Genomic DNA, 27,999 nt, shown 5'->3' on the forward strand with positions numbered 1-27,999 from the left:
CTACTGTCTTAGGCCGGTAAACCTCCAGGTGAGCCAACTTCCTAAAGGCCTATTTGTCTTTTGGACACGCTATGCTAGAGCGAGTAATCTACAATAAATTACTCCCGGGCCAGAGTCAGGGCGGCCACTCAGATCGGCAGTATGGGTTCCTTAAAGCCAGATCAACCATTTATGCCATCAAAATGGAAACATTTTATTGAAAAATATAAGTTAAGGCCTAACGGACTATAGCGAATCCAGCACGGTTGTTAGTCATATCGAACTCAGTGTAATACTTTCCCAAGAAGATATCGCCCAAAATCCATGGAAGGTCATCGTCACCAATATTTGGATGGGATTTAAATCAAGACATGCAAGTGGTGACGCCATCCAACGTTAGCTGCAAAAAATAAAATGCATTAATATTTGCCGCATTTTCATGGACTTTTTCCACTTACTTGGATGATGTAGTCAGAACCTGTCAATGGGTAGTTGTTGCCACCCAAGTTGAAGTTTATTTTTGGAAACCTTGAAACCGATTCGCATGCAACAACGAAATCGCCAAAATCATCTTGTTCAGCACCAATAATTGAATGGATGCGAGCAATGGCATCAATAGCCCCAATGATTACGCTAGTTCCTGAGTCAAGGATAGTTTGGCAACCCTCACTACAGAAGGCAAAGCCACCGATGGTAACTGAATCCATTTGGATCTGCCAAAATCCTTGACTAATAACAGGAACGTAGGTTAAGGAGCCTGTAACAAGGTGATGTTATATTTCTCCAAGTGCAGTAGCTCATTGTTCTTACCTATGTAGATGTTTGGATCTGATCCTCCAAAGATAATTTCACCGCCGTCCCTAGAGTCATTAGCATTGCGGTTCAAATAGAAAGAGAAGATTGGGTATGAGATGACACCTTGGCTGTGCATATTGTACAAAACCGGCGTTACATTACGTTCTGCAATGGGCCTGTATGCCAAATCGAGGACACCATCGAAGTACGCGTCGGTGAAGGCGGGGCCTAGACTGGTAGCTTCAGCGAATATTTGGCTGGTAACAGTCAAATCTGCGACCTAGATTAAGGAATACATTTTTGAGTTTTCCGAAAGAGGGTCTTATATAATTTGGAGTACACGTACAATGACAGTATCTTGCGACAAGTGGCCCTTCATGCTTTGACCTTCGTATGATATCCATATACCTTCTCCGCGGGCGACATAGGTTTCTGAGGCGCTGCTATCGTATTTCTTGTGATTCGCTGTAAATGATAATTTTACCTAAATGTCTATTTTATCTATAGAAATTCTTACAGCAGCTGTTTGAGTCGCAGGAAATGGTTGGTATCCATAGGTTAGATAATCCAATGTCGAAAATAACTGTGAACGTTTGAGCTGGTGTTCCAATACCAATTTCTCCATAGTATTCGCACTGTGAAAAGTAAAAGAAGATTATTGTTGGACATAAAGTACCTTCGTTGAGAGGGTTGTCAGTCAAACTTGACAGTCAAACTATGCGTCAGTTTCACTGACATTGCATTTATCACTGTGTAAGTGATAAACTTACGACTAGGATTCGAACCCGGAGCAGCGAGGTTGAGAGGTTGACTCTCTACCCCCTCGACTATTGCACCATCATATTGCAACTTACATCAGCATAATTCTTCAGTAATTCAACTCCGCTGCGTCCCTTGACGGTACGATGAGTTATAAGAGCCTTGGGTGTCCTCTTAAGTTTGATGCTAGTGAGAGATGAAACATTAAACTTTTTTAAAAAACTAAACCCAAAATAGAAATACCGGAGAAGTTCGCTGCTAGCGACGGCTACAAGGCATACCCCTACGATGAAGTATTTTGAAAACGCGGAAAGGATAGTACTAGCAAATATTGCGTGGTGGTCACCGTGGACGGAAGAGATGCATTCAATTCGGCCAGCTGGAACCTAATACGAGAATCTCTGGCGAAAATTGGTATTCCTGCCTATCTTGCAGCTATTGTGTACGGTAATTTACAAGAACGGAGGATATTTTATGGCACTGTTGGCGGACCCGAGGAGTACGTTGTCTCGACGGGTGTCCCGCAGGGCTTCGTACTGGGCATACTGCTACGCAACATCATCTACAACGATGTACCTATTTTTCCGGTTGCGGTGGTGGGTTACGCCGCGCTGGTTGCGGTCGCAAAGGATCTCGAAGATTCTGAGTTATACTCATGCGAACCGATCAGTGCTGTTAAGGGTTGACTATAGACTTCTTGTCTGACACTTGCGGAGGAAAATCGGAAGCGTATTCGAATTGGGAACCATATTGTCAACTCTAAGCCTGCCACCAAATACTTGGGAGTGATGATAGGCGAGAAGCTCAGCTACTCTCGTGCAGTGTGCTTATGAAAAAGCATCCGCCGCAAGTGTGGCCCTGGCAAGTTTGATACCGAATGTAGGAGGGCCATGGTATGCTTCCAGGTTGCTTATAGCTAGAGTAGTGAGTTTGATTTCGCTCTATGTGGTTCCAGTTTGAGGGCGGTTTACAAAAGAACAGCGCTAAGGGCGTGATCTGCATTCATGACTGTCTCAGATGATGCAGCGTTCGCTATCTCGGGAACTAAAACATGTATTTTTCCAATGTCCAAAGTTTGTGGAAGAAAGGAGAACCTAAAGAAAATTTTGGTAGAGGTGTTACCAGAAAACCTGGTGCGAGGAATGCTAGCATGTCAGGAAGACTGAGATGCGATCAACTCCATGATCGCATCTATCCAGAGCAAACTGCAGAGCAAGGCTGAGAAGACGCGAAAATCGCGGTTACGTACGCCGCGTAGAGAAGAAGTGTGATGAAGCTAAAGTGAGCTGACTCCACCCCGTGATGTGATACCTTATGATAGTTCCACTGAGCATGAGGGGAGTCGGTAGTGGGTAAAAAACCCATACGCTGACGCGTCCAGGCCAAAGTCTTTTGAAGATTTCCAACTCTTCAAAAAAAAAAAAACAAACCGTAAACCGATTTTCAGAAGGTTTGGTTTACAAAAAAACCTTGTTTAGTCATCCCCCCATTGAATTGAAGTCAACTTGCTCAGCATCATCATTATCAATCGAGTCTGGAAATCAGTTTGACTCTAAGTCCGATATTATTATTGCTGGCTATTCTGCTAATTTGCATTCCGATGGCACGCCTCACCCAATGCAAGAACCGTCCAAGTCAACCAACAAGGACAACTCAGGAGGATACAGACCAAACGGAAAAAGACATTCCCATTGTGCATCATCAGTTGCAGACTAGGGGAGAAAAACAGAAGCACAAAAAACTCAACCCATACCTATGAGTTAGGGGTTAATGTGCAAACCCTTGACGATGGAAATAGTCAATTTTTGTAATTGAAAAGTTGACTGATGGTTTCGTCCAGGGCAAAAGCAACTCATCAGACGCTACCTTATCTCTGCCCTGAGAGTAGCGTGACCGAAAGTAGCGACAGGTGGTAATTGCTCCATTTACCATTTATATAATCGTGAGCATGACATGAGGAGGAGGCAGAGGTGAGGCAGCGTCTGAAGAGTTGCCTTTGCCCTGGACGAACTGTCAGTCAACTTTTTGATAAACTAGGGTGTTTAACCCAAAAAAGAAGAGTCCGTGGACCCCAAGAGAGGAAGTAAGTTGCTTCCCTAGTGGTCCGGTCCGTCATCAAGTGGATTCGGACTAAGGACTCTGTTCAAATACATTTGCACATTCTAAGTTTTACGAACTTTTAAATTGGCTTCTCATCTGTTAACTATGGCTATTTCGAAGTTAATTATAGCCCAACAGATCAGATAACCACAGAAGTGGACAGCGGTGCTATCGCTTAACTTACCATCTTCGAGGCTGAATCTAAATTGGTCATAGTTACCGATACCTGGGAGAAAATATCTCGTGATCATGAGAAGATCATGACTTCGAAAGCCGAACTCCCTCTGGAAATTCTTTACTTTAAGGACAAATGGTACCTGAAAGCCAAGGTGCAGTTCGTCAAAGCGGAAGCCGCTCTCAAGGCACACATAAACGAGCTGGAACCTCGTTCTCATTGCTCAACAGCCTTCAAAGCCTCTTTTCAAGAGTCGGTACAGCAGCGCGCACCCTTGCCGACAATCAAGCCACCAGAATTCTCTGGCAATATCATCGATTGGCCGTCATTCAAATCGCTATTTCTGTCGGTCGTCGAGAAACAGGGTATCACAGAGTTTGACAAAATGCACTACCTCACAACCAGTATTCACGGAAATGCTGCATCTCTCATCGCCAACATTTCCATTACCAATGAGGCGTTCAACTCGGCCTGGGCAGCTTTGCCGAATAGATATGAGAACAAGCGGTTTCTCATTTCTGCACAGTTGAACCGAATTTTTACGTTTCCAAGGATAGCGTGCAGGACCTCGCAGGAACTAAACATTGCCATCAACACAGTGACCGAGGTACTCAATTCACTCAAGGCGCTAGGATCGCCAGTTCAACATTGAGATCAGCTACCGGTTCATCTCGTCACTCATCGGCTTGACCTGCAAATTCGTGAGGACTGGGAGCTCACACTGGGTTCTGCAACAGAGTATCCAGCGTTAGAACGACTCACTAATTTTCTGATGTGCCGCACCATGGAAGGTAGGCTAATTCAGAAAGGCAAAGAGAAAACTCAGCCTGGTAGAATCAATACTGGGAAATCACACAAAGCATCTCATGCGCATGTGGCGCGATTATCTAATTCGAACTCTACTCAGTCCGTCTAAGACAACATCTAATTCATCAGCGAATTATCGGTTGAACTGCAATCTTTCTCAGTCAGATGTTCTCAACAAAACGCCGAAACCCGAGGTTAAATCAAACTACTGTTCTTGTTGTGGAGGAAACCATTTCGTAGTAGGATGTCCGAATTTTCAGATATTCGACGCAGATCAACGGTTTTATCTGGCAACATCTCGTGCCCTCTGCATTAACTGTCTCGGTATGCATCAAGTGGAATATTGCCGGAGTACAAGGCGCTGTAAGATTTGTCGCACTGCACATCATTCAACAGTCAACCCAGCTTAGCTAATCCAACAACGTCCAGCAGCCAGGAAAAGACCTGAGAGGTCAGATTTGAGATATGTGTATCGTCGAGATACACCAATTTTCGGACGCATCCCAAACTGCAATGGCTGCAGCAGGGCACATCAGAGTTTCTCATCCATATAAGCAATCAAAAGTAACCTTTGCTTGTGCAAAAACTCGAGTTGCTCCTCTCGCGAAACTCATCTTACGCACCCAAAAGGCTCTCAACTTGATCAATGTACCAGTTACTTTGTGGACAGATTCATCAGTCACCCTCGCATGGGTTAATAGTGATCCGACTCGTTGGAAGGAATTTATTAAGAATCAAGTACATGACATTCATGAAATCTCACCGTGGGCAGTGTGAAAATTCATCTCCAGCAAGCAGAACCCGGCTGATCGGGCATCACGGGGTTTAAACCCCTCTCAACTCATCAAGCACTCTCTATGGTGGTCAGGTCCAGATTGGCTAACCAAACCGTCTCACCAGTGGCCTTCATTCTTACCACTTGACGTCTCTCATGAAATGCGATCGTCGGCAGTACATGTCGTCTCATCATCTCCATCTCTGTCATTGGATCATCTCTTGACTCGATGCAGCACTCTCACAAAACTTGTCAGAGTCACTGCTACTTAACTACGTGCATCCTAAGGCAAGCTGCTCCCCAAGTCTCATGTACTATCACGGATCGGAGGCAGAGCCCCGATGAAATCATTCATCTAAAAATGCATCACCTTTACACGTATATGAGGAATACGTGTTCAGCAGTTAATGGGCCAACTTCCTGGGAAACGAGTACAACCCTCATTAGTGTTTGAGCATACAGGAGTTGACTACGCGGGACCTGTGTCTCTCAAATATTATCAAGGACGCGGAGCTCGAACCTACAAGGCCTGGATCGTCGTCTTCATATGTCTCTCAACATCTGCTGCCCACCTCGAGGCTGTCACGGATTACAGCACCGAAGGATCTCTCAAAGCATTTCGCCGCTTCACTACTCGCCGTGAGATTTGCAAATCGCTCACTAGTGATTGCGGTACTAATTTCAAGGGTGCTGACGTTACTCTCCAACAGCTTCTCAACAGCAGTGTACAAAAATTGCAGCATTTGCACCAAATCCTCGTAAATGACGGAACCCAGTGGAAATTCTATCCAGCTGGAGCACCACATATGGGTGGAAAGTGGGAAGCAGCGGTAAAATCCGTAAAATACCATCTGCAACGAACGATCGCCGACACGCTTCTCACCTACGAAGACTCCTCGACGTTCCTCGCACAAGTTGAAACCGTTCTCAACTCACGACCGCTGGGTGCTCTCACTGAGGATCTAGATGATCTCTTTTTTTTTTTTTTTTGAGGAGGTGGAAATCTTCAAAAGACTCAAAAGACACTGGTCTGGACACACCAGCGTGTTTGATTTTTACCCACTAAAACCACCCCCGACTCCCTCCCTGCCCCGCGGAACCACCATAAGATATTACATCACGGGGCGGAGTCAGCTCACTCTAGCTTTGTCACCTTTCTTCTATACGCGGCGCACGTGACCGCGCTTTTCTCCTTTCCTCTGCCTTTCGCAGTTTATTTTGAATAGATGCGATCATGGAGTTGACCGCATCCCAATTCTCTTGATGTGCTAGCATTTTCGGTACCAGATTTTCTGGTACCAGCATCTCTCCTAGAGTCTCCTCTAGATTCGTCCTTTCTTCCACAAATCTCGGACAGTGGAAGAATACATGCTCTGGGTCCTCTGGGACTCCATCACAATTTGGGCAGTCGGATGAGGTCTCCAATTTTAACCTGTGAAGGTATTGGAGATATCCTCCATGTCCCGTGAGAAACTGGGTGAGATTATAATTAATCTCACCATGTCGTCTCTCCAACCACTCCTTGATGGCAGGAATGAACCTGTGAGTCCACCGACCCTTTCCCGAGCGTTCCCACCGCTCTTGCCATCTATTTATGGATCTCTCCCTCTCAGCCTTCTTCGTCTGCAATAAGGGAGAGATTGGCTTCGCATGTTATATATTCGCCATCTCATCTGCCAAGATGTCAACCAGCATCTTTCCAGAGATGACGAATGCTGCATCATCTGAGACAGTCCTGAAGGCAGAGCATACCCTCAGAGCTGTCCTTCTGTAGACTGCATTCAGTTTGCTAGTGTTAACTGACATCCGCAATGCCTCGCTCCAAACTGGGGTCGCATAGAGCATGATTGAGGTCACCACCCTGGCTATAAGCAACCGAGAGGTATGCCGTCACCCTCCCACGTTCGGCATCATCCTCGCCAGGGCCATACTAGCTTTGGATGATTTATCACAAACATACTGTACGTGTTGCTTATAACTGAGCTTCCTGTCTATCACCACTCCCAAGTATTTGATGGCCGGCTTGGAAGTGATGATATGATTCCCGACTCTAACACAGGCGTAATTTCTCTTCCGGCGTTTCGTGATGAGGACCGCTTCCGTTTTTTTCCTCCGCAAGAGTCAGACCAGAGCTCTCTAACCAGCATTTGACATCACTGATTGCCTCGCTTGAGTATAACTCAGCATCTTCAAGATGCTTTGCGACAACAACCAGCGCTATGTCGTCAGCGTAACCCACCACTGTGGCTTCCTCCGGAAGGGGAAGATTAAGTACATCGTTGTACATGATGTTCCACAGTAGTGGGCCCAATACGGAGCCCTGTGGGACACCCGCGGAAACGACGTACTCCTGGGGTTCGTCATCAGTGTCGTACCAGAGCCTCCTTTCAGTTAAATAACTATCGACAATTGCGGCGAGATAGGCGGGAATACCAACCTTCGCTAGGGATTTCCGGATTAGATTCCAATTGGCCGAATTGAATGCATTTTTCACGTCCAGGGTTACTACCACGCAATATTTGCTGATACAACCCTTTCCGTGGATTGCATCTTCGGCCAAGCCAGTAACCAATTTGATGGCATCAATGGTTGATCTGGCTTTACGGAACCCATACTGCCGATCTGAAAGGCCGCCTTGGCTCTCAACTACCGGGAGTAATCTATTATAGATTAACCGCTCTAGCATTTTCCCCACCGTGTCCAAAAGACATATGGGTCGGTATGAGGATGGTTCACCTGGAGGTTTACCAGGCTTAGGCAGAAGCACCAACTTCTGCCGCTTCCATACTACTGGAAATATTCCCTCGGACATGCACGCTTCGAACAACTCAGCGAACATGTCCGGCCTGGATTTCACGGCAAGCTTAAGGGCCTTATTCGGTACTCCGTCCAGACCCGGTGCTTTATTGTCTCCTATTCTGCCGCAGATCTCCAGGAGGTCGTCTCTGGTGACTGGCGGGATTGCCGTCACATTCAGAGGTGGTTGGAATGTGTCGGTGTTCTCCTCTTGCTGGGGGAATAACCCCTGGATGATTTTCAGCAAGAGGGTGGGACACATGATCTGCGGAGATGAACGGCCTCTGAATCGTCCCATCACGATTGCATAAGCTCTCCCTCACGGGTTTACGTCCGCTTCTGAGCAGAGCTCCCTAAAGCATTTCCTCTTGCTTCGCTGGATGGCGAGCTTGAGGGTTTTGCGGGCTGCCTTGTAGGCGCACTCTTTTTGCCGTTGATCGACTCTACCTACCGCCCTCTGAGCCGCTCTTCTGGCTCGGTGGCAGGCTGATCGAAGGCCGGTCAGTTCATCATTCCACCAGTAGTTTGGTCTTCTACGGGGGAATGACCACCTCCTAGGCATGGACGCATCACATGCTTTGGCGATGCATTGAGCCAGATCGACAACTCTTTCCGTAGAGGCGCCTGCTATATCAGGTTGATCTAACCACACCTCTAAGAAGCTCTGCTCATCCAAAGATTTTGCAGACCAGCCTGAACTCTTTTTCGGTTTCGGGCATGATAGCTTTTTGCCCTGAGGTTCAACACATGTCTCAAAGAAAACTGCCTGGTGATCGCTGTGGGTGTAGCCTTCACTGACGCACCAGGACATACCACGCGCCAGCGAAGGGCTGACAAAGGTCAGGTCTACAACTGAGCCTGACCCCCCTTTCTGGAAGGTGTTTACAGCACCTTCGTTAGCCAAAACCATGTCCATCTGCGTGAAAGCTTCTATTAAACTGCGCCCCCTAGCATTTGATTCTCTGCTACCCCACTCTAGGGCCCAAGCATTGAAATCTCCAGCAATCACCTTTGGACTTCGTCCCTTTGCGTCGAGAACAAGATTATCAAGCATTTGCTCGAATTCAGACAGTGTCAAACTTGGTGGGGCGTAGCAGCTGTATACATATACACCATTTATTTTCGCCCACACAAAGCCAGCTGCCTGACTTGCAGTACATTGTATGGCCTGTCGACCGCAAGCCCATATCGCCGCTCCACCAGTCGAATCTGTGACCCATACGCCACCGTGACGGCTTCTGTATGGCTCACTTATGATGGCGATTTCCATCTCTGATTCGAACGTGGTCTGCTCAAGTAAATCCTGAGCGACCCTGCAATGATTGAGGTTTATCTGAATAAATCTCATTTTCTTAGTGCAGTGAGCGCCTTCCTAAATTTAGGACATTTACTACTTCCGGCAATATGCCGGTTATCTTGCCCCTCTTTCACCTCGCTCAATAGGCATTTGGGGTCCCTATTGCACTTCCTGGCAATATGGCCCTTCTCCCCACACCTTCTGCATCGATCGGATCGATCAATGCTGCTGGTGCATGCCTTCGCGAAGTGCCCAAACATGAGGCATTTAAAGCACCTCTTTAGTGAAGTCTGCTCTCTTAAACGGCAGACAACCCATCCAATCCGAACTTTTCCGGCAGCCAACAACATCTGCGCTGCCTCCGCTGGTACTCGTATTGTGGCCATAGGCTTTTCGTAAACTTACAACAGACTCCTCTGTAAGTTCTTCCAACTTGAATTGCTCCTTCAGAGCTGTACAAATTTCTGTTTTTGATGTTATTTCATCGAGATCCTTACATTGTATGTAGATCTCATGTTTTTGGGCACGCACTGCTGCATTCTCCCCAAGTGAGTCCTTCACCCGAGTGCGAAACTCATCAGCCTTGCCCACGCTGGATCTTTTCAGCTCGAACATGAGATCCACTTTCTAGGTTCTTCGGATTCGATTCACATTTCCGCTCAGATCTTTTAGGTCGGGATCCGCTTTGATCTTTCTGAGTATCTCCGCGTAGGACAGATTTCCCTTACTGGAGATAACAATCGCATCTGGACGGGTTCGCAATTTTGCTTTTCCTTTCGCTTTTTTGCTTGTAACCTTAGTCCATCCATTGTTTCTGTTTGTCGTGGGCTTCGCAACGCTGGTCGACTTTTCTACATTCGCTGTACGCTTTCCTCCTTCAGAGCTATTAGTGCTGGTTTTCAGAGTTTCCTGTCCGCCTTTTTTTCTCTTAGGTGCCTGCTGATTATTTGAAGGATCCCCCTCTTTTTCTCGTACTCGTTTATTTCGCCCTGTTTCGATGGTAGTACGGTTAGGTGTCACTTGGGTCGCTTGTGACACTGTTGGTGCAGCGGGGTTCGGCGTATCCTTAGTATTCTTTTCCTCCATCTGCGATCTATTATAGAGGACTCTAATGGCCCTCACCATATTCTTTATGGCTTGGTGCACGTTGTGCTTGTCCTTGATGAACTCGGACAGCTCAACTATTTTTGCCCCAAGCTGGATAAATGGTAATTCCTCCGGATCGGGACTCCGCTCCTTATAAGCCCCGACAGGGTTACTCCTTTTATACGCTGTTTCACTTTTGCCAGTTATTGATCTTGCCTGTACTTTTTCCTTCATTGCCTTTAGCATTGGTGGAGATCTCAAAGTTGATGAGCTTCTTTTGAATGGATCCTTATCTTGTTCCTGGAGCACCTCTTGCTGTCGCGCATCTTGAACACATATGCTGTGGGTGTTGTTACAGTTTTTGTCGTCCAACGATCCATCTTCAGTTCATCCTTGGTTGTTCTTGCTACTGGTGTTCTCGGTAAGGTCGTACTTCGCTTGAACACTTCCTTCTCCAGATTCAAATCACTTGTAACATTATATGCCAAGGTGGCCAAGTTGTCCACCACCGAGGCACTGCGGTCGAGGGATATCGACGACCGGGAGCCCGCTTGCTCACTCCCAAAAGCCGCCGGTACTGGGGTTCCGAGCCCTTGCACCGCAAGTTTACTCCTTCTCTCGTCTTCCATGGTGGTTTTATGTTCTGGGTATCCTTCCCATAGCCATTTTGGTCCACGCACCAGAGATGAGCAAACACTAGCCCATACACAGTCAGAAAAGGAAATTGCATGAACACATATTTACACATCAATAGGTATGCCCCTATCCGCCACCTGGGGTCGCGCCTGATGGGAGATCTGGCAACTCCTCACAGGCTAGATGATCTCTCTGCCCTCACGCCTGGACACTTCATTAGAGGTCCTCCCCTCAATACCATTCCTGAGCCTACACTCACCGATGTATGTAATTCACGAATCTCTCATTGATCATTGGTTCTCATCTCTGATGGGCAGTATCCTCCATCAAAGTGACCTCTGGCCCGAGTTATTAAAATTCAACTGCAACTTCTACATATACGCGACCAATATCAAAATTAGTACTACTACCAGTCTCAACCACCGAGGGAGATTTTCAGTCTCAGGTATTATCATCAAGGTTAAATTCTCCAACGGGTGGAGAAGGTGGGGAGAATGTTCAAATCTCCCGGTTCTCATCTCATCACGACGGTACCCTGCCTGCGTTAGCGCTGACTATGTGTGTAAATTTACAGCGGTTCTTTATCAACATCACCGTTTGACGTCTGTCATATCATTATTGACGCGCACTTCGATTTTTTTACTTTTGTCTTTTCCGTTTCGTTTTCGTTATCTTTGTTCTCATCGTGCTTTGCGCGGATAACAAAATCAATTAACACTAATCTTTCGTTTTTTTTCGTTTATGGTATATCATCTCGTTCTCACCCAACCGTTAGTTTGGTTGAGTCGAAAGAAGTCCGGTCCCAGTATTTTCAAAGAACGCGTTTTTCGAACATTGTTTTTGAAGCGGTTCTCGAACAGACTCCCAGCATCCTCAACCTAAAATTTTGTAATCGTTTGAAAGCTTTGCCTTGTTTTTGCCTTCCCATCCATTCCCTTTATACAGGCTCACGAGATTGTCTGCTGGGTCCGAGGTCCCCTACTGGAGCTATTTTTCAAAATTAAATTTCTTGTTTATTTTGGAAGGGAGGGGGAGAGATTTTCACCTTAAAGCTCTACCTACATACTCTCGGCACCCTCCTAAAAGCTAAATATTTTTCACTTTAATCAGAAAATATTTACGCTACCGCCGATACTGCAATACCGGAAAAGCATTTCGAAATTGATTGGCTCTCCCACATACCTAAAACAAATACAAACATGGCATGCATTTCCTGATTCAGTGATATATTAAATATTCCATATTTTTCCTCTTTGCTTGATTCCTCGTCGGAGCAATGTGCTTCTGAAGTGAATTTGAAATATTTTATCGTATTTTCATTTCGCTTGCCACCTCATATTCGGACATCAACACTCCTGTCGCTTCCATTGCATAAATCTTTCACGTAGGCTAGTTTACACGCCGGCCTGGCCCAATTGCATAATCACAGCAGGACAACACCGGATTACAGGCAAAATTCTTCATAAAATGTTTAAAAAGAATGACAGTGGAGAGGACATAACGAGCATTGGATAACAACAGGATATCGTGACATGGCCGTAAATGAGGATAACCAGTAAGAAAATGCACATCGTCGGAGAGCCAGTTCCAGAGGATCCTAGATTCGGGGGATGACTTCGACCAAAGACAGGAATCCTTGGCAATACTCAACTGGTCAATATTTGTCAACTTTTACATAGACAGCGAGTTCTATGACACGACAAAAGGTTGACACACTGGGGCTCAAATCCTTTGAGAGATGGTTTTCCAGCCCCACCTAAAATTATTTAAAACCGTCTTCTGAACCAACTGGGGTTGCATATTTCCTTCCTATGATACTACATAGTAGAGAATGGTTTCAAAACATCTATTATAGCATAGCCTTTCCCGCTGGATATTCCCGAGCCTGTGCCACCAATCTTTGCCAACAGCTTCATTTGTATGCATTGTACCCATAGATTTTTACACGTAGTCAAGTTGCTGTACTACATCGCAAGGACATCACAATGGCAGCGGAACGTGTAGTATAGCAAAACAACAAATCACGTACTGGTTTTTAAAAGTTAATTTACAACACAATTGCATGCCATTTATTATTTTTATGGGTTTCCATTACAAGGACCCCGGGACTATGATTTATCCTGAAATACCGTTAAAACTCTTTTATTGTCTGTGGACAATGAGTTACGACAATGTGAGGTCTGCAAATGATACCGAGAATTTGTACCTTCAACTTTCATCTTTCATATGTGCATAACTCTTGTTTTTATTACTATTTTTTAACTCTGGCTTTATCCTGCCACCCCCGGCAAATGGCGTCTGCCCAAACCGCTTCAGGGACTGACGTACATTGTTATGAAAAAAGAACATCTGTTTTAATTTTTCAGATGGAATAATAAGTAGTAATAAAAATGCTGGGAGCAATCTGCAGCTGGGACAGGCGAGCCTTTTTGATACTTCCAGACCATTCAGTGGAATAAATTGTTTTTTAAAAGCCCTTTTCTTGCAATTAATCTCCCTGAGTCAATTTGTGTATGCATTACTTTTGAAATATGTCAAAAGCTTGCTCCGAAATTCCATTTATTGGTTTTCGAACTTGTCCAAAAATACAATAATTCCATTTAAAAGGGACTCAATCACCCACATTTGTACCGACTATTAATGGTATCCTTGAAATATTTCACAGGGGGCTTACCAAACAATTGTCATTCGTTAGGCTACGTTATGGAAAATGCTACACTCATTCATCTGCTGTCAATTCCGAATAGAGTATCACCAAAGTGAGCGCTACTACGGATAGATAACATATAGTTTTTAAAAGAACATAGGAAGCAACAAGATAACCCTTCAAGTAAGCATGGACATCCGTCAAATCAATACTGTCCGGATAAAGCTTGAATTCCAGCTTCAACTGTTTTCACTAACTGCATTCCACACTTCTTGGGATTCCAGCATTTGCAGAACGATCCTCTTCACTTGTAAGGATCTTGTCAAGAGAAGTTCCCTTTTTTTTCTTCAGCCTTTGTCCCGTTCACAAGCGGGGTCGACTCCTCGTGATCGGCTTCGCCATTTGGCTCTATCGAATGCCTGATCTGGGTGCAATCTCGAGGCTTTTAAATCCCCATCTAGCGTATCAAGCCACCGTTGCTTAGGTCTGCCTTTTGGTCGTTTTCCATCGACTTCGATGTTCAGACCAATCTTGGCAAGTGAATTCTCGTTTGCACGAACTGCGTGACCATACCATCGAAGACGCCTCTCTCGCAACTTTTCCACGATCGGTGCAACCCCATAACGATCACGGATATCCTCATTTCGGATGTGATCTATACGTGTGACGCCACTAGTCCAAAGTAGCACCTTCGGCTCCATTACCGCAAGACGCCGTTCATTGTCTTTTATAGTCGGCCAACACTCAGAACCATAGAGAGCGACTGGACGGACGACATTGCGGTAAATTTTAGATTTGAGACGTTCGTTGATACGTCCATCACAAAGAACACCAGTTGTGGAACGCCACTTCATCCAGGTTGCGTTAATGTGTGAAACAATTTCATAACGCAGTTCTCCATTGGCTGATAGCGTTAACCCGAGGTATTTAAATCGCTCAGTTCTGGGCAGATCACTGCCACTGACAGTGATTTTGCCTGTTTCATGGGGATCGGCCGTCAAAAATTCAGTTTTGTGTAAATTCAATCTGAGACATTCCATCCATCCATTTCGACATGATTCTGTTCGCAGTTTTTATCCGCGACAGCTTTTGTTTGGATAGGTCTTTCGGAAGCTTTATGGGTACCTGGGGGAAAATTTTTGCAAAGAATTTCCCCTTGGAGCGAATGTCATTTTGATAGCTTGAGTCATACTCCTCTGCTATTTGGTTAAGGTTTAAATCAATGGGTGCTAGGTGACAGTTCATTAGCCTTCGGCAGTTCTGGCTTTCGGTAGCTGCCAGATGTGCACTTTCATTTAATTTGATGCCACTCCTTGTCGGCACCACATTATGGCTACTTCTTCGCCGTTCATGCATTTGATGTTGTTGTGGATTTCATTGACCATGTAGTGAGTGGTAGACTCTTTGCCCAGGATCCGGCACACGTGTAGGGAGTCCGTAATTATGACCACTTTCATATGACCTTTATCCAATGCATATTTAGTGGCTAGTCAAACCGCTTGAAGTTCTGCTGATAACGTTGTGATTTGGTTTAGCCTGTACCGCCCCACCACTTCAGCATGATCATTGACCACTGCAATGCTTACATCACCTCCTCTGACAGAGGCATCTGTGACATATATTCCAAAATTTCTGGATTTGTAGTTGCATATGGAGGTGTTGATCTCATTTGCTAAAGCAGTTTCTGGAATGTTTCTGCCTGTCGCCTGAGTTATAATCACTTGTAAGGTATGTGGAGGGCTTGATTTTATGTCAGCTCTCAGGAGGTTATAAGTTGCAGAGAGGCCATTTTTAGCATCTGCACTCTCTTGGACATTCCGAAAGACATGAGGTCGATTTGCATGGAGCCTTAATAGCTCCTTAGTTGCTAAAATCGTTATTCTGACATGGGGGGGGGGGGGGGTTCATTTGCCAGAGCAAAGGTGGACAGGTGAGGAGCAGTTTTGGTAAGCTCTAGGCATCTTTTTAGGATTGTGGCCGCTATTGAGGTGATAGGTATTTGGATGCTATTACAGATGTGGCAGCGGCGTAATCTAGGATGGGTCGTATTAGCACTTTGAACAATTTGATGCTATTTTCAGGAGGAAGGCCCCAAGAATGCCCAGTAGAGAAATTGATGACTCTAGCAGCTTTTTTAGACTTAGTGATGGTGTCAATTGTTTGATCTTTTAATATTAAGGATGAGTTAATTGTGTTGCCAAGGAAGGTTATCTTTTTGACTTGCTGTATGCTGATATGCTGATGCGTCTGGCAATGCCGCAATCTGGGCGTGCGGAAGACAGGCCATTCAGGAAGTCATGGCCCCCCCGGCAGCCGATTTTATAAGGACGAAGGTCAACGGTGTCCATATTTAGAGCTGCTACGCTCCTCCTAGTGCAACCTTAGCAGAATATGAGGAGATGTTAGACAGTCTGGTGTTGGATGCTAGAGACCGCAGCCCTAAAATCATTGCGGGCGATTTCAACGCGTGGGCCCTGGAGTGGGGAAGCCGATCGACGAACACCAGAGGTCAAATTCTGTTGGAGTCATTTGCGGAGCTGGACATCGTGCTGACCAACGTTGGATGCGTGCCCACCTTTCGAGGAAGAGGGTCGGGTTCGATCGTTGACCTGACATTTGTTAGCACTTCACTGGTGAGGGGGATGGCTTGGCAGGTGAGTGAGCACTACACCCACAGTGACCACCAGGCCATCTTCCTCCGCATTGGGAACCGGGGAAGCAGTCAACGACGCTCTAGAGGTGGAAAGGCTAAGGCGGTTTGCTGGTCTATTGGAGCTTTCCACGAGGAAACATTCCTGGCCGCATTGGAGGGAGCCCATGATCCGGATGGAACAGCGGTGGAAAGGGTCACACAGCTGTCTCAGTGTGTAACCGAAGCATGCGACGCTACGATGCCACGACGACGTTTGCACCACGGCAAGAGGCCAAACTACTGGTGGAACACGGAGATCGCTGCCTTGAGATCCTCTTGTCTCCGAGCGAGGAGACTTTCCCACAAGACAAGGGGAAGGCCGGAGCACCAGGAGCGTGAGGAGGAATACAGGGATCTGCGAAGCAACCTTAAGAAGGCCATTCGGAGAAGCAAGCGGGAATGCTACCAGAAGCTCTGCATGGAGGCTAATACGAATCCGTGGGGTACAGCCTACCAAGTTGTAATGAAGAAGATCCGCGGGCGAAAATCACCTCAGGTGACATGCCCACGGCTCTTGTTGCAAATAATTGCAACTCTTTTCCCGCAGCAGGAGCAGTACGAAAGAGAACCCCAACTGGCAGCTCAGCAGGACGTCTTCTCGATCCCTGATGTTACCGAAGAGGAACTTTGGGAAATCTGCGGACGTATTGGGGACAGCAAGGCTCCGGGATTGGACGGAATTCCGAACAGGGCTCTGATGGTGGCGGTCAAGGCCAGACCAAGGTGGTTCGCAAGTACATTCGAATCGTGCATGGCGGAAGGAGTGTTCCCCGCCCAGTGGAAGAGGCAGAAGCTGGTCTTGCTACCGAAGTCCCGAAAACCACCCGGCGTGCCCTCTTCATATCGCCCTATTTGTCTCTTAGACACCATGGGGAAGAAGTTGGAGAGGGTGATATACAACAGGCTGCTCCCGTTCATCGAGCTTGCGGGTGGCCTTTCAGAGCGGCAATATGGGTTTCGGCGAGCCCGTTCTACGGTCGATGCAGTAGCAAAGGTCATGGAATTGGCTCGAAATGCAATGGCCATGGGCAAATGCTGTACTCCGGTGACGCTGGACGTCAAAAATGCTTTTAACTCAGCCAACTGGGGCTGGATTAAGGGCGCTTTGGCCAAACTGGGTGTTCCTAGCTACTTGGCTCGGCTCATCGAGAGTTACTTTTCGGACAGACTTCTCTGGTACGAGACGGACGACGGGCCGAAGGAGTCCATTGTGACAGCAGGTGTGCCTCAAGGTTCTGTATTGGGACCGCTGCTGTGGAACATAATGTACGACGGAGTGCTTGGCCTTCGCGTGCCGGAGGAGACAACGCTGATTGGTTTTGCGGACGACTTGGCGGTAGTTGCAATTGCAAAGCATCCCGAGGACGTGGAGCTTTATGCAAATGAAGCCATTCATACCACCAAGTTTTGGTTACGAATGACCAAGCTGGACCTGGCGGACGAAAAGACGGAGGTCCTCATTGCCAACCATAGGAAGAACAACACGGTTACCATCCAGGTTGGTAATCGTGAGGTCGTCTCAAAATCGGTTGTCAAATACCTGGGGGTGATGATCGATGCCAAGCTGAGTTTCAAGGGACACTTGGATTATGCGCGAGAGAAGGCAGCAAATGCCAGCTCATCCCTTGCAAGGATGATGCCTAACGTGGGAGGGCCGAAGTATAGTTGCAGGCTACTCATCGCGGGAGTGGTGAGGTCGATCCTGCTATATGCGGCCCCTGTCTGGGCGGGAGCGTTGAACCACGCTGTCAACCGGAGGAAGATATGTTCGGCATACCGGCCAATTGCGCTAAGGGTGTGCAGCGCATTTAGGACGGCGTCAACGGAGGCAGTTTGTGTTATCGCAGGAATGATCCCTATTGATCTTCCAGCGAGCGAGGCACACTGGCTCTACGAAAAACGGAAGGCAAATCCAGCCGAGGTGAATGCGGATTTCCGAAAAGCCATCAGGAGAGAGTTGTATGGCAAGTGGCAACAACGATGGGATAACTCCGACAAGGGCAGGTGGACCCATACATTGATCCCGTGCATCGAGAAATGGGTCAACCGAAAGCACGGAGAATTGAATTACCACCTGACACAGTTCCTTACGGGACACGGTGGCTATAGGAAGTACTTGCATCGCTTCGAGTTGGACGAGTCTCCCAACTGTCCTGAATGCGGTGCTACACTCGAGGACCCGGAACACTTTATGTTCCATTGTCCCAGATTTCTGCAGCAGAAAAGGAGGTTGAACAGCATCTTAGGGGCGGACATCGAGCCCTTCAACCTGGTGGAAGAGATGTTGAAGTCGGAGGAAAACTGGATGGCGGTAAATGAGGCAGTAGCCGTGGTGCAGACAAAACTCCTGGAGTTGGATCGAGCTCGGAAGGCGGCGCGACGGAGACGTGACATGGACGAGCTGGTATAGCGAACCAGAGCCTCCCCCGCGAAGTAATACTTCACGGTGGTCCCGCGGGGAGGGGCGGAAGAGTGGGGGTGGTTTTAGTGGATGTGAATCCCACACACTGCTGCAACCTGGCGCAGCAGCGTCTTTCTAAGATTTCCACCTCCATCCATAAACAAAAAAAAAAAAAATGTCAAGATTCAAGGGGTGTAGTGTACTACTATTTCTTTTAAGGGTAGTGAATTTTGATTTGTCTGGATTTATATGAAGATTTAGGCTTTTGCATTCGTCAATGAGGGCTACTGTTTGGGCTTTAATGGAGGCTTCAGTTTCCGTAATTGTTTTGCCAGTGGCTAATATGAAAAAATCGTCAGCATATTGGTAGATTTCTATGTTGGGGTCGACTGGTTTATGAAGTGAGGCCGTGTAAATGTTGAATAGTGTGGGGCTCAAGACACATCCTTAGGGTATACCATTGCAAATTTCCACCTTCGCATCACCTAGGATTAGTTTCCTGTTAGCCAGGAACCTTGAGATCCAGATAATGATTTTGGCTGGTATTTTATGTAAGATCATTTTAGATTCGAGGGTTTTTAGATCTACACTTTCATATGCTTTGGATACACCAAGAACTACAGCTTGCGCCTCCAGTTTGTTTGCTTTGGCTATGGAAATTGAGAGAAGGATGTCGTTTAGACATATCACAGTGGATAATCCGTTCTGATAGGCATGGCTGTTGGGAGGGAGAATTTTGTGCTCTAGAATGAAATGGTTTAGTCTATTTTGAACTAGTGTGCTGAAGATTTTAGCGAAAGCATTAATTAGGGATATGGGTCTGAAGTTTGTAATGTTTGACAGGTCTTTGTTTATTTTGGGTATGGGAACTATCTTAATAATAGACCACTCCTGTGGAGGGTTTAGATTACGCCAAGTTTCATTAATGGAGGTTAGCAGAGCAGATTTGACCGATGGGCTTAGCCACTGAATGTACGTGTACGTAATTTGGTCGTTACCCGATGCGCAGTTCTTTTTCCGTTTGTTGAGGACCAGAGCGAATTCCTCAGAAGTAAAATTTTGTTGCAGCGATGGTGGCAGTAAGTGGGATGTAAAATTATTTGGAGATGGGTTGTTGTAGGTTGAGCTTAGAAAGTCTAGGTATTTCTGGTCATTTTCAGAGTCCCAACTCCGGTTGTTGATTTCTTCCTCTTGAAAATTTTTAAAGTTTTTTATGCTTTTCCAGAATACCTTGGTGTCTTTTTCAACACTCAGTTCTTCCCAAATCTAGTCCCAGGCTTTTTTCTTAGCCGCCTTCACCGTTTGTAACCATTTCTTGTTTGCAACCGAGAAGGGCATGAAGTTGGTATGATTGGCATTACTGTGGTAGGCTCTCAGAGCTTGCCTTTTCTCTGCAAATAGTGTTTTCAGATCACTGTTCCGCCATGGTTTATGGAGCCCTTGCGGATTTTGAATGTTGACTCTTTCATTTTACTTTGGATTCCCGATGTCAGACCGTTCAAATTCTCCGTGGGAGGGATGGACTGTTTTTAGATGAAGGCCTACTTTGTATTTCTGTTGAATTACAATGGTGTTACTGTGGACGGCTATTGGTTTATGCTTGCTCTTAGAAATCGGTTGTACCAGCGCGTTCCAGGACCAGGATATAGTATTGGAATTAGTGAGGGTGACATCTGGTGCGGATGCTCTTGTTTTGCCATTTGTTACCTGCTCCACAAAGGTTAGTGAACCGTTGTTGTGTGGTCTAAAGTCTGATCTGCATGTTGTGTTTGAGAGATGCCTCCCTTTACTATTCTGGATGGAATCTCCAAGTATAAATGACCTGGCATTTAGGTCGCCCGTTATTATTGCGTTTGGGGTGTTGCTCAGAAATTGAAATAGCTTGTCTAGTTCTACTTTGAAAGAAGTCGTAGTTGTATGCGGGGCATGTATACGGAGGCAATGGTGATGTTAGGTTTAGGGTCTTAGGGAGAATGATGTCCATGTCGGTATCATAGATTATTGGCCTGGCAGTTATTCCTTTGCGAAATGCAAGGGCAACTCCACCATAGACATGCTCTCTTTTTTTTTGTTTTTTTTTTGTGCGTACACGGTGGTGGAAAATCTTATAAAGACACGTCCGCCGCAACTCCGCCGCCCAAACGGCGGAACTATCGCGGGCGCGTGTGGGATTCACACCCACTAAAAACCACCCCCGGTCTCTCCAGCAACAGCCCCGTGGGACCACCATTGAGGTATTACTTCGCGGGGGAGGTTTGCTCTTAGGCACTCATCCTTCTCCTATTTGCAGTTTTCCACCTCCTTTGTTAATTCAGCAACTCCTCCTGCATTTGGATGATTGCGGAGCCAACCGCAAGCCACTTCTCCTCGGACTCCAGCATCTCAGTAACCAAGCTCTCCGGGGTCCCGCTCCTGCCCAGCACCTGGTTTAAGCTCCTCCTCTCCATCGTAAATCGTGGGCAGTGAAACATCACATGCTCTGAATCCTCCGGTATGCCATCGCATCTGGGACAGTTCGGAAAATCATCCATTCCAAAGCGGTGCAGATACTGCCTGTAGCAACCACCGTGTCCCGTAAGGAACTGGGTAATGTGGTAGTTTGGGGTCTCCCCATGTTTTTGCTCAAGACACACCCTAATGTTGGGAATGAGCCTGTGCGTCCACCGACCTTTCGCAGACTCGTCCCATCTGCGTTGCCAGAGATCAAGCGACCCTGACCTTGCCGCACTTCTACGCTGTGCATGCCCCTCCATATGTCTTGCATTGTACAGGACACTCATTTCTTTGGCCAGAATGTCAACCGGGATCATGCCTGGCACCACCAATACTGCCTCATCTGATGTGGTTCTAAAAGTACTGCAAACCCTCAAAGCCATCCGCCGGTAAACCGAGTTCACCTGCTTCCATCTCTGAGAGTTTGCAAGCGCCTCTGCCCACACAGGCGACGAGTAGAGCAGGATGGAGCGCACCACTCCGGCTAGCACCAACCTCCGGTAATGTTTCGGCCCACCAATATTTGGCAACATTTTTGCAAGTGCCGTGGTGGCACTGGCTGCCTTTTGGCATGCATACTCTAGGTGTTCCCTAAAACTCAATTTGGTGCCAATTTTTACCCCCAGGTATTTGATAGCCGGCTTTGATACGACCGTATGTCCACCGAATTTCACTTTCACAGTGTTATTTTTCCTGCGATTCGTTATTAAGACCGCTTTCGTTTTCGCGTCCGCCAAGGTCAGCCCAGCCTTTTTTAGCCAGGACTTTACCGCTCTCACCGTTTCCGTTGCGTAAACCTCCACATCTTCTGGGTGTTTTGCTGCAACAACCACGGCTAAGTCATCAGCAAAGCCGACAATCGTAGTCCCCTCTGGGACGGGAAGAGCAAGCACCCCATTATACATGATATTCCACAACAGGGGACCAAGTACCGATCCCTGTGGTACCCCGGTTGTGGCAATGTATTCTTTGGGGCCCTCATCCGTCCCGTACCGGAGAGTCCTCCCCAAGTGGTAGTTTTCCACCAAATTCGCTAAATATCCGGGGACACCTATGTCAGCCAACATCTCTTTAATTCTATTCCAGTTGGCCGAGTTGAATGCGTTTATGACATCCAGCGCCACCACGGCACAGCAGCTGCCAGAAATGAGTGCACCTTTTGCCAGGTTTGACACCATGCCAATTGCGTCCACCGTAGAGTGGGCGCGTCGGAAACCAAACTGGCGTTCCGACAAACCATTGCTGGCTTCGACAATGGGCAGGAGTCTGTTGTAGATGACTCTCTCCATCATCTTCCCCATTGTATCCAACAGGCAGATAGGACAATACGACGCTGGGTTTCCAGGTGGTTTGCCAGGCTTCGGAAGCAACACCAACTTTTGCTTTTTCCACTGGGCAGGGAATATTCCTTCTTTTAGGCACGCCTCGAAGGTGTTGGCGAAAAGGTCGGGCCTAGTCTTCACTGCCAGTTTCAAAGCTCGGTTGGGGATGCCATCTAACCCTGGGGCCTTGCTGTCACCGAACCTACCACATATTTCCCGCAGCTCCTCCACAGTTACAGGCGGTATTATGCCGTCATTTAGCTGGACAAAAATTTGCCTTCCCCTATTTTCGTGGTGAGGGAACAGAGTGGTAACAATCTGTTTCAAGAGGCGCGGACAGGTCACCTGGGGTGATTTCCGCAACCTTTTCATCACCACTCTGTAAGCCTCGCCCCAAGGGTTTATGTCGGCATGGTCGCACAGCTGTTTGAAGCAGTTCTTTTTGCTCCTCCGAATGGCTTCCTTTAGGCGGCCACGCAATTGCTTGTGTGCCTCCTCTCGACCGTCGCCACCGGGTTTTCCCCTGAGCCTCTGGCAAAGCCTCCTTGCCCGAAAACATGCGGCTCGCAAACTTGCGATTTCGTTGTTCCACCAGTAGTTGGGTTGCATACTGGGGAGCAATCGCCTTCTGGGCATAGTAGCATCGCATGCTTCCGTCACCCATCGAGTGATCTGGGTGGCTTTCTCTCCAGCCGTACCATTCAGGGATATGTCGGATTTGAGCACCGCGGAAAACGTGTCCCCCTCGAAAGCTTTCACTGTCCAGCCAAGCATACCACCCGGCATTCTGCGAAAACTCTTTTTCGAGCTCGATCCGCCCTTGATCTCTATGCAGATTGCCTGGTGGTCGCTGTGAGTATAGTCCTCACTGACATGCCAAGCGATTCTACTGGCTAAAGTGGCACTCACGTATGTCAGGTCCACTATAGACCCCAGGCCCCTTCCCCGGAAAGTGTACGAAGACCCAACATTCGCCAGTACCACGTCCAGCGAAGCGAATGCTTCGAGGAGAACACGTCCCCTGACATTAGTTACCCGGCTGCCCCATTCAAGAGCCCACGCATTGAAATCACCTCCTATGATGATCGGCCAATGTCCTCTTGCATCCAAAACAAGAGCAGCAAGCATCCGCTCATACTCGACGAGTGTAGCGCTGGTGGAGCATAGCAGCTGTAGATGTGGATGCCCTTCACCTTCGCTCTGATGAAGCCCTCCTCCGGGTGCTCCATTATTTCCTAGAAGGCTTGTTCTTCACAAGTCCACAACGCTACTTGGCCCGTTTGGTCTTTGACCCAAACGCTACCACCGCGGTTTCGGTATGGTTCACTTAGTATGGCCACATCGATGTTTTTCTCGCGGATGGTTTGCGCGAGTAGATTCTGCGCCGCCTCGCAGTGGTTGAGGTTGATTTGTATCAACCTCATCTGCGATTCGTGCTAAGGGCTCTCCTGTATTCCGGGCACCTGCTGCTGCCCGCAATGTGCCGATGCTCTACACCCTCCTTTCCTTTGCACAGTAGACAATTTGGGTCAGCTCCGCAGTCCTTGCTGATATGGCCTTCCACTCCGCATCTCCTGCATTGCTTTGACCTGTCATTTGGGTTAGTGCATGACTTCGCAATGTGACCAAAGCCAAGGCATCTAAAGCACCGTTTTAACGCCACCTGTTCCCTAAGGCGACACATAACCCAGCCTATTCTCACTCTCCCTGCTGCTAACAGTTTGAGTGCGTTCTCCACTGGTAGGCGGATGATGGCGGTTTGTGTTCCCCCATAGGCTTTCCTTAGCGTTTTCACCACTGACTCTTGTAGTCCGGCAAGATCGAACTGTTTCTCCAACGCTTCGCGAACCTCCTCCTTCGTCGTGATTTCATCTATATCTTTGCAGATTATAGTGATCTCCGGCCTGCTAGCTCTTATGTCGGCTTCCTGCCCTAAAGTCTTCCCGATTTGGCTTAAGAATTTGTCCGCGGTTACATCCTTGGATTTCTTAAGTTCCAACATAAGATCTCCCTTCTGCGACCGTCTAATACGGGTGACGTTGTCTCCCAAATTGGTGAGTTCGGGGTCTGCCTTCACTTTCCTGAGAATATCGACGTATGACCCTTCGCCTCGTTTGGAAATGAAAATCACCTCCGATCTAATCTTCCTCCGATAATTTCTTTTCCGCGGTTCTACCTTCCTCCAAGCTTCCGCATCCGCCTTTGAAGGTTCGATCCCTTTTCTCGAGATAGCCACTGCAGTATTTTCACTGGTAGCTTCAGACGTACTTTTCATGAACTTCGCCTTTTTGGGAGTTGAGTCCTCTTTTCTTTTCGGGGTTTGCTGGCCTGTTGAGTCATTCAGCTTCTCGCGCAGCCTCTTCCCCGGTTTCTCCCCTTTTGTGTTTTGAACCGGCGTTACTTGAGTTGCCTGGTTCACTTTTCCAATCGGCGACTTCCCTACTCGTTCATCCTGGGCCTTGCGGTACGTCAAACGGATGCCTCTTATCATGGCCCTTATATTTTGGTGAATGTTCCTGCGCTCCTTTATAAACTCACACAGCTCCATGATCTTTTTACCGAGGGCAGTAAAGGCAGCTCCAGACTGATCATTGCCCAAAACATCGCTCGGGTGAATCGGCGTCAGTGATTCTTCCTCATCGAAGACTCCCGCTATACGCTTCCCATTGGGGGTAGCGATCGTGGAGGCTTGTGCCCGTGTGGGAGGGGATCTGCGAAAAATCGAGCTCCTTCTGAACGGATCCATCACTGGAGCCAGTTCAAGTTCCTCCCGTACGCTTGTAACATTAGATGCGACAGTAACCAAGGTTCCCACTACTGAGGCACTGCGGTCGTTGGATATCGACGGCCGGGAGCCCGCTTGCTCACTCCCAAAAACCGCCGGCACTGGGTTTCCGAAGCCCTGCACCGTAACTTCATTCTTCTTCTGCTCCTCCATGTTTGATTTTATTTCTGAGTATCCTTCCCATAGCCAATTTTTATCCACGGGTGGGCGTTTACTTCCCACCTACCCGGCCTGCGCATAAACATGCCCATACACGCACATCTCCGGATACGTGCATGTGCATGGCCGTGACACATTCGCCGAGCATTCCCTTATCCGCACGCCATGCTCTCTGAATTTGTACTTAAGGTTGAAACCTTTCAGGTAACGAGAATGATGGGACGAGTTAAAAGTGTAAATTTCCAGTAGGGATAGTATGTCATACCCGTGAGTATTGGCAAAGTATTCAATTTCAGACTTTTTTTTAACTAAACTTTGAATTTTATATTGTAGGATGTTTACCATTTGCAATTTCTACGAACGTTAAGTCACTCGTGATGTTGAGTTTATCAGTCTGTTTTTTGATTTTTTGTATGTCTTCTGCCAAAGATCTTGTATCTTTGAAAAATGCTGTTCATGAGTTTAAGAATTTGCGACAATACTTTCTGATATTTGGATACAACCGTGTACGTTGGGTGTTCGAAAACAGTTTGATTTGATGTAAGTGGTTCTTGGTAGTTACCTTTGGGAAAGGATGTTCTGGTGTTCGGGCGTCGATTTGATTTGACAGCCGAACTGATGGTTCTGTTGAACTCATCTTGAGGATTCCTTGCCCAGTTGTTCCGACTTTCTCTTTTCTCCAGCGGAGGGAAGGCAACGTCACAGTCAACATCGCAGTCCAGTGAGTCATAATAATTTTTCACTTCTTTGGTAGCTTCCCTCATGGAGATATTTTTTATTGCTGCCGTCTTGATGATCGTCAGATGTTCGACCCAGATTGTTCACTTCCTGTCTCTGGCGTCATGGTCTGACTTACCACTTGGGCACATTTTTTCCCGCATGTGTTTCCATCGCACTGATCTTTAGGACCACTGCAATTTAAACATCTACTCAATTTCGCTTTGCAGTTAGTGACAATGTGGCCCAATCTGCCACAAGCAAAACATTGCCTCGGTCTGTTCAAGTAATGGTCAACCTCAACCCTCACGCTACCGATTGAGATATGTTTGGGGATCTTAGAGCCAATGAAGGTCAATTTGAGTGTTCGAGATGGAAGGAAGACATCTTTGTTTTCTTAGATCTGAAATTCAGCCTTTGCACTTTGACCACTTTAATCGGAGAGTTAATGTCCTGTAGTATTTCATCTTCTGTGAAATCCATGGGGATGCCTTTAATAATCCCAAATCTATGGATATCTCTCAAGGAAATATATGCTTTTAGCCCTAATGTGACCAAGCGATTGTCGGATGCCAAGTTGTTCGCGCAGGACGCTGATTTGCAATAAACTTTTATCCTCGTAGGCCCATCTTCCTTGACTGTAATTACCTGGTCTTTGAGGCTAAGACGCCTCGTAAGTTTATGGAAATTGAGGGATTTGAAAGCCTCAATTCTTTCCTGTCCGTTAATTTTATCTATGTATGTCATGGGGTTGCTTCTCTCCACACATACTGTATACGCTTTACATGGAACGTTCTCGCTGTACCTGTACACTGGGGCTGTTTGCTCCATCGGGACTATATTTTGCTTTTCCATTGGTGAAAGGGTCTTGCTTAGGTCCTGAGACTGAGTAACCTCAGGGAAACCTTTGAACTGAGTCGTGGCTGGTTGAATTCCAGAAACCTGAGGAGATGTTAGCATTTGGGAAACGGACCGGTCGAAATTTATTTTCCCCTTGTCCATGGTCATCTTAACTGAAGCCAGGATGCCCATTTACAGGGGAAAACACACAGCAAAGGATACGGAGGCAGATTTCTACTTACAAGGTTTGATTGGGTGAATGAGCAGAAATATAACTTAAGCACTCACCTTTTTCCTTAAACAGGAACAGATTCACAGCCAAAATATCAAAACAAAAAGAAACACGGTTTATTACACCCACGCGGATCGGCAAAAAGAGATTTAATTTCAAACTAAAACGCGCTGTCGATACAAACACGATCCATGTCAGAAATGGAAATTCCCACACCGAATCCACAACAAAAAATAGCCCCAGCACTAGCATCTACACCCTCATCCCATCTAACTACAACAACAACGAATGTCACCGAACATCCAGCCCGACAGCTACAACAACCAACACCACACACCCCGATAACAACCACCACAACCACGCAGCAAGCCGCTCAACCAGCCAAATCCACCCCACCAAGGGTAAGTCAGGAAAAATTCCCGCCGCTAATTATCCGCGCTGACCCCGCAACCACTAAAGGTATTACAAACAAAATTCTGTCCACAATCCCCAACAATATATCCCTT

At 47.0% G+C, this 27,999-nt stretch overlaps 1 protein-coding gene across 1 annotated transcript; it reads right to left on the minus strand.

Moving 5' to 3' along the window:
- Positions 1 to 217: 217 nt before the first annotated feature.
- On the minus strand, positions 218 to 27,429 carry LOC119659119 (lysosomal aspartic protease-like). Its single transcript, XM_038067044.1, has 7 exons — positions 27,227 to 27,429; positions 1,629 to 1,719; positions 1,292 to 1,409; positions 1,121 to 1,239; positions 790 to 1,054; positions 438 to 736; positions 218 to 334 (listed from the first exon to the last, which is right to left on the minus strand). Exons 1-7 carry the CDS (start codon positions 27,427 to 27,429, stop codon positions 218 to 220), a joined length of 1,212 nt encoding a protein of 403 aa, XP_037922972.1.
- Between the last annotated feature and the right edge of the window lie 570 nt (positions 27,430 to 27,999).

Source organism: Hermetia illucens, chromosome 6 (genome assembly GCF_905115235.1).
Source record: "Hermetia illucens chromosome 6, iHerIll2.2.curated.20191125, whole genome shotgun sequence".
Classification (NCBI taxonomy): domain Eukaryota; kingdom Metazoa; phylum Arthropoda; class Insecta; order Diptera; family Stratiomyidae; genus Hermetia; species Hermetia illucens.